The sequence below is a fragment of the Anarrhichthys ocellatus genome, unplaced genomic scaffold, assembly GCF_004355925.1.
Source record: "Anarrhichthys ocellatus isolate YVR2014 unplaced genomic scaffold, GSC_Weel_1.0 scaffold1808, whole genome shotgun sequence".
Taxonomy (NCBI): Eukaryota; Metazoa; Chordata; class Actinopteri; order Perciformes; family Anarhichadidae; genus Anarrhichthys; species Anarrhichthys ocellatus.
In genome coordinates, this window is record NW_022281782.1 from 1 (window position 1) to 7,500 (window position 7,500).

Here is a 7,500-nt window from a genome sequence, read left to right on the forward strand (position 1 = left end):
TGTGTGTGTGTGTGTGTGTGTGTATGTATGTATGTGTGTGTATGTATGTATGTGTGTATGTATGTATGTGTGTGTATGTATGTATGTGTGTGTCTGTATGTATGTATGTGTCTGTATGTGTGTGTATATGTATATATGTATGTATGTATGTATGTATGTGTGTATATATACATACGTACGTATGTATGTGTATGTGTTTTTTAAATACACAGTCTTGGAGGATCAGCAGGTAGACATGTATAATTGCCATCGGTGAATCCTCACATGGATTATGCGACATGTCTATGTTGATGTCTTTGAAAGTAGAGTAAATGCACATCAGGGGGTCACGATGGACATGCTAAAGTAACAAGCAACCAACACATCCGTAGCTATGATCTGGTGAGAACATGTCTTTTTTTTCAGTTGTCTGATTGCAGTTTTCTTTCTTCATTGTCATGTTGTTGACAGCAGAACAGCCCCAAGAAAAAGTCTTTGCCGCCTGTGAAGTTTTTAGAGGGTGAAGTTATTTGGGCAAAGTTCAACCGAAGACCATGGTGGCCGTGTGAGGTGACCGTTGACCCGACACAGGGAATCTATCACAAAGTAAAAGGTGGGCCTGAGACATTGCTGACTTCATGTGATTGGCTACATCGCACAAGGATTGTCTTCAGTTGTTTGATTTGCTCTACGGATTGTTTTGGTTGGCAGTAAATTGCCTTATTAGGCCATGTTACCAAGCGGAGAGAAACATGATGCTAGAAAAGTTTCAGAACATCTTCAAATTAGATCGTAATTTGTATTCATGCTATCAAAAACTACATTATACATTCCACCAATGGATCTCCGAATTTGACATCATACATCCCTTTTAAAGCAGTTATTTCAAGCCCTTGCATCCCCTGACATCCCCTTTTATGCTTTTATGCTATAAAATAATTTGTTTTCCCATGTGATGGTTTTCCTTCGCAGTCGTTGATTCGTACAGTTTTATTCTAGTCATAAAAACTATTGTCTAAAGCTGGATTACCCTAATGTCTCAGCAGCTAGAGTTAGATACCACAAACTGCTGGTATTGTGGGTTTTATCTTATTTCCACTGTCTAATAAATCATGTATAGTACATGCTCAAAAATCATCCTGATACTACTATGCACATTTGATTGTAGTTGTAGAGAGTCCAGGTTTCTTGCATTTAAAAGCTCCCTTTGCTTAGCTGACGCACAGATGTATTTACTGTGCAGGATGATGTAGTTTTAAATCTCATATCAAGACATTGAGGCTGGTGTTTGTTGTCGTCTTAGAGCCGAGTGACCGTCCCTGTCGGCTCTACCATGTCAGGACCTTTGGGGAGCCCGTGGAGCTCACCTGGGTGGAGGACAAAGCAACTCACAGTTTCCACGGAGGCTTTGAATTTGAACAGCTCCCCCTACTTCGCCGAAGGGGGAAGCAAAGGGAGCAGAACTACAAATACACTGTAATTACTATTTTAAGAATAATGAGTCACTGCTTGCATGCCCTAATAAAACGTTGATCTAAATCGTCATTGCTGGGTGATCATTGTGTTAGACAATAAAATAAAGGCTGCAGACTTGTTCAGGAATGACTTCAGTTACAATTAAGATATTATTCTGTAGACTAGTAAGTTATGTGTGCAAAGATTGAGTTGTGTTTACCTTTATCTTTCTGCAGATTGCGAAGCGTTTTCAGGACTCTTGGAAATCCAGTGTGGCAGAAGCTGAATCTGTTCTCCAAGAGAGACCCAAAATAGCTTCCTTTATTCCTTCGTCTATAGACGATGCCTTCCGTGACAGTTCCACACCGAAGAGAAAGAACATGGCCCATCCAACCTTTCCTCCCGCCACTTCACCCACCCTTCCTGAGACATTGCAGATTACCAATGGATCCATTTCATCCCCAATTACAACTCCAGCAAAGACAAGCACTTTAAGGAAATCTACTGGCAAGAAGAAACCAAGTAAATCGTCGAAGGACACGAGTAGTAAACACTCTAAAAAGACGTTGCATAATAGCCCTGACCAATCGAATAGAGACAATGGAGAGTGCCCATATTCTGACCTCGACTCAGTCCCTAAGATTTTATGTCCAAAATCACTTGAACGTCAGTCAAAGCCAGTTCCGACTCCACCATCTGTCACAGTTGTCAAAGAGGTGAAGAAGCAGCCAGAGATTCAGAGTGGTCTTTGGTTCAGTAAATCCGGCAAAGACAGACGACCTAAAACATCCAGTCCGGTGCCAGACCGCACTCTCTTTAGTAAAGTGCCCTGTAAGAAAAAGAACTCATCTGTTGTAAGTAAAAAGTCACAGGTTCCTAGTGCGTCCTCCTCCAGTGGTAGGCCCAGTGACCAGTCAGGGTTATCAGACAAGCATAAGACTCCGGTACCTGCTGATACAAATCTGTCGCCTGAACATTCAGGACATTTGAAGTGTAAAACCCCCCCAGTTGTTGATAGGCCTTTTGGTACAACTGGCAGTCCCGCTGATCAGTCAGGATTGTTAGACAAGCAGAGGTCACTTCTTTCTTTTGAGACTAGTGTGACCTCTGACAAGCGTGGATATTCAAAGGGTAGACAGACAGTGAGTAATACAGCCGACATTGTTACTGGCTCAACGTCAGACCAATCGGGTGGCTCAGATGTGAAAAAGACCTTAGAGCCCAGTCCAGTAAGTTTCATAAACCAAACCAGGTTGAGTGTAAAGAGAGTCAGTCAAACTCAACATTCTGACTTTATGGCTAGTAAAGAGGTCCATTTGATTGACCGGATTCCTGACAAAGCTGAAGAAAAAGAAAGTAACAAGAATGCAGCGTCCACTTTAAATGTTGACGCTACTGACCCATTAGCAAGTCTAGACAAACAAACAAGTCTGGTTTCTAAGTGTAGGCTGCCCTTTGTCAAATTGATACGCAAGGACATAAAGGGTAAGAAGTTCCTGAACTCCAGTGTGACCATTCGTCCCAATGACCAACCTACATGTACAAAGAATGAAAAAATACCAGATACTACTGTGACTAAAATGTCCTCTAAAAAGGCAGATTGGGTTGACGGCAAGGCAAGTGTCTCCATAGATCAGGCCGTCAGTTCAGATTCCATAAAGGTCTCAGTTAAGAAGTTAAAAGCAAGTGGTGGGACTGGTATTCTTCGTCTCTCATCAGAGTCATGTCAAGGTAAAACTATAGTTGCCTCAGAGGTGGCAAACATGTCTGATGAGTTGGGTAACCCAGAAACTGTAAATGTAAGCCCAAGCAAAGGGACTTACTCATCCTTTAACCAATCAGAACAGTCAGAATGTAAGAAGACCCCTGCATCCAAAGTAACAAGCAAGTCATCTGAACAGTTAGGCAGCTCAGATCAAAAAATGACATCTACTAGTACAACTTGTAATACAACTAGTCCACCTTCTCACCTGCATGGCAATTTAGTATGTAGGAAAGCTTCTGTACCCGAAGGCCTGTGTTCTGCAAAATCCAAGAAAGTTGTCCACAAATCAAAGCAGGTTCTTGATGAAGTCAGTAAAGTCCTACTTCAAGAGCATCCTGCCCACCTCCCAGCCAGCAGTCGTTTGATGACCAGAGCCCTGAAGGCCATGCAGGAGGCAGATCAGAAGAAGCGTGAAAAAGCCCGAAAGGAGGCTGAGCAGAAAGAACTCTTAAATCCATACAGAAAAGCTGAGGACCGTGTGTGTAATTCTGCGCATAATTCCAAACTGGACTTTTGCACTAAAATTAAATCCCATAATACCAATGGCGAGTGTGATCAGGACATATTTTCTAGCTGTAGCACCCCCCCTTCGATGTTTTCTGACTCGGTTGACTTTGATGTTGGTGTTAAGAGCGAAGATGAAGATCTCTCAATATCCTCAACTCCACCAATGGACTTCATACCTCTGACTTCTAGGGTAAAGGCAAAGAAGGAAGATCATTCCTCTGGCATACACTCCTCGTCCTCCCCTTCCTCACCATTTACTTTTATTAATGCCTTTAAAAACTTGGAGGAGGTATCCTTCCAGTCCCTGGCAAATGAGGGCGATGGTAAACCCATCTCTTTTAAACCAGACACAAATTACAAGTTCAGCACTTTTCTCATGATGTTGAAGGACTTGCATGACACAAGAGAGAAAGAGGGGACCCCCTTAGAACTGGAAATTGGGCCACCAAGTGCACATGTTAAGGAGGAACCCTTAGTGATGCCTGGAGAGGCGAAACCCGCAGGCCAAGATCGACAAATTGAACATGTTAATAAAAATCAGTATTTAAGTCCAGACCAAATTGAAATCAAACACAATGAGGAGAGCCCAAGTCAGACGTCCAAAAGGCCCTACAACAGAAGGGGCAGCTCCACTGGGGTGAAAAAGAAAGCCAACCGCAAAGTGCCTTGTCGTCCTGCCAGGTCTGGACCTGGTTTCCCTGGACTGGAGTCCCTGCCAGCAATGGACTCTTCATCGGGAGTGGATTGCTCATCAAGGGTCCAGTCCCTGTTCGGCATACAGACCAGCAGCTGGAAGAGGCAAGCTGTAGGTGGTAAAGATGTAGTTGGGGAAGAGATGGAGGAAGATAGGTGGGGCAAAGTAAATGAGAACCTACAGAACATGCTGCCTTTGGAGCAGAGGGGGTGCGACACTACGCTGTGTCTGGAACAGCCAAATGGCCTTGCGGCAGACTGCACTGAGACTAACACTAGCTTGATGCACAACGCTGGAGAAGGCGACAAGGCTCCAAAAGGTAAGGACAGTCTAATTTAAGAGTCTGACCAAAGTTGTAAAGCACAATGTGACCGAAATCCTGGATGCATTCCGAAAAACATCTAGAAGTTGTAGTTATTGTAGTTTGGCCCACTGATTTAGTGTGCAATTTGCGTCACAAAAAAAGGCACTTTCTCAGAGTCATAATTCTGTCAAGTCTTAATACACAGACATGATACACATATTTTCCGATCCAGTGAGACTTGCACTGTCCGAGGATATAATCTATAGAGGTCCATTGGAGATCAAATGTCTATATATGGCTTAGAATTCGTAGAAAAATACACTTGCCTGTAAATCAAGTTGTTTGTACATCCATGGGTGCATTGCAAAAGCAAACTGCTGATGGTACTTTTGAACCACTAAAACGGAGAAGTTTAAAAATGCTGCTGACACCATTTTAGTTTGGAGACTCTGGGGTTGCGTTTTAGTGCAGATCGGCAGAAACGGAGAGCTTTGAAAATGATTCCCCAGACACCTGCGTTCAATTCTTGAGTGGGATTTAACAGTCATGTGTCCTTCCCTAATTAGTACTATAATACTCTGTTGTATTTTCTGTAATTAAGCAACAAACCGCTATAGTTGCTCCGTGCTAGCAGTTAAGCTATCTCTCACTCAAAAAACTTAAGACAAATTCAAATCTCTTTGCCTTTGGCAAGTGGCCATGGTATAAGTGTGATAATACACTCTGCTGTCTAGTAACACCGTAAACAACGGATTTTAAAAAGCTAGTGTCTGTTGTATATCTTTTTCAGCACATAAACGAATTAGAAAACCAAGCAAGAGGCTGATTGAATGGACTGAAGAGTATGATCAGATTTTCTCCACCAGGAAGAAAACTAAAAAGCCTCTCCAGTTGATTGGAAAGGTAAAATTCATACAAAGTAAGATCTGTTGTAATTTTATAGTCGAATGTTGTTATATATGCATAATACTACCGCATTAGGCATCCAATACCGCTTGTTTCCAGCTACACTCAAATCTTGTATCACTGATTGACAGTGAAATCTCGTTGTTTGTTTTCTCAGGACACGGCCATGTCCGAACCCCCGGGATCGGACAGCAGCACACAGGACCCCCCATCTGTGAACTTGGTTCCTGAAATACAGACACCACCTCCAGAGGAAATTGCTGCAACAACGCCCCCTGAACTACAAATTCCCAGCACTGAAAACACATCCCCCCAAGATGCACCGGTGCTTTCCGTAGACACACTAACCCCTCCTCCTGAATCTGACCTCTCGCTGTCCGAAGGCATCGTCAAAGGCAACGGTGAGGAAGTCTTTGTGTTTCTTTCTCTGCTGCTTACCTTCTTCCAAAGTTACAAAAACAGTTTGAGGGAGCAAAAGTGTTCTGTCAGCCAAAGTAGAAAAATCTTCTGGGTAAATGGCCAAAATAATGTGGACACACAAACATTACATCCATTTGTGACTATAAAACATGCATTTCCAAAACCACAGGCAGTAATCTGCTGCAACAACAGCTTGCACCCGTCTGGGGAGGCTTTCAACAAGATTTTGTATGTTGGCTCTGGGGATTGTATTTGCTCCCATTCAGCCACAAGAGCATTAATGAGATTGGCCACTGATGTCAAGTGCTTACACACCAAACTGGGAAAAACATTTCATATGGAGCTGATTGTGTGCAGGCGGTCATTGTCATGTTGAAACAGGAAAACGTCCGTCTCTGAAACGCACAGTTGTTTAAACATGTTGTATGCTGCAGCATTAAGATTTCCCTTTATTGGAACTGAGGTGCACAAACCATGAAAAACAGCACCAAACCAAAAGTTTGGGGTATCCAGATACTTGCAGTGGCGTAATAAGTATTTTGATACCAATACAAAATTGTAGAAATACTCCATTACAAGTAAAAGTTTATGTAAAATGCATTTGATTAGACCGCTAAAAAGTCTGCTGATTTGGAATGTAGCGCAATACAGAGCTAAGTTAGCTGTTTTTGTGAAATATTTAATAATTATACCTTCTTGGGACTTAAATAGCCTAAAGTCAGGGAACCACTGATTAAATATATAACAATGAGTCTTTTTGTGTAACATTTAATTTACAGTGAACGTTCCTGTGCTGGAGAAGAAGCGGAAGAGGAAACCCACTCAGAAGATCCTGGAGTATTGCATGGAGGCAGAGGCCTCAACGGGCCCCAAGAAGAAGGTACATATATAGCTGCATTGTGTACATTTGTTCATCTGTGGTACATCTATAATACTTGTGTTTTACTTGAGTATTTCTTTTTTCTGCTACTTTATGAAATATTATTATAGGTTAAGATAATGCTTTATGGTCCCTAGGGGGAAATATAGAAGTTACCAAGCAGCGTGTAGTTAGAATTAGCATTAGCATTTACCAGCTGCAACATTAAAGTGATGCACTAATGCATCAATAGTTACTCTAACTTGTTTTTACTTATATAATTGTAAACTGTGGTAATGCACCTTCGTCTTCAGTAAAATATCTGATTACTTCATCCAACTCTGGTGAGGCATTCGTAAATGTGCTATCTATTAAACTAATAGTATCTAAAGTCACGATCCTTTTTAGGAAACACCTTTTAAGTTTGAGAAGGTTCGTATAATAGATTTTATGATCATTTTCGTCTAAACAGGCTTTTGGGAAATGAGCTTTCAGCTCTCTCTCTAATATGCATCAACATGCAAACGTCATGTAATTAGAGAATAACATGTTGGACAGACATAATATTCAAGATCAGTGAAGATTAGAAAAGAGGAAAACTTTACAGTTGT

General features: G+C 41.8%; 1 protein-coding gene across 1 annotated transcript in view; it reads left to right on the plus strand.

Annotated features, from left to right (window-relative positions):
• Positions 1–142: 142 nt before the first annotated feature.
• The window catches only part of LOC116377886 (uncharacterized), an 8,950-nt gene continuing 1,592 nt past the window's right edge, over positions 143–7,500 (plus strand). The window contains exons 1-6 of the mRNA XM_031839646.1: positions 143–592; positions 1,283–1,455; positions 1,671–4,719; positions 5,495–5,607; positions 5,768–6,011; positions 6,810–6,910. Coding sequence (XP_031695506.1) covers positions 1,815–4,719; positions 5,495–5,607; positions 5,768–6,011; positions 6,810–6,910 — 3,363 coding nt within the window. The 5' untranslated portion in view covers positions 143–592; positions 1,283–1,455; positions 1,671–1,814. The remainder of the gene's footprint in view (positions 593–1,282; positions 1,456–1,670; positions 4,720–5,494; positions 5,608–5,767; positions 6,012–6,809; positions 6,911–7,500) is intronic.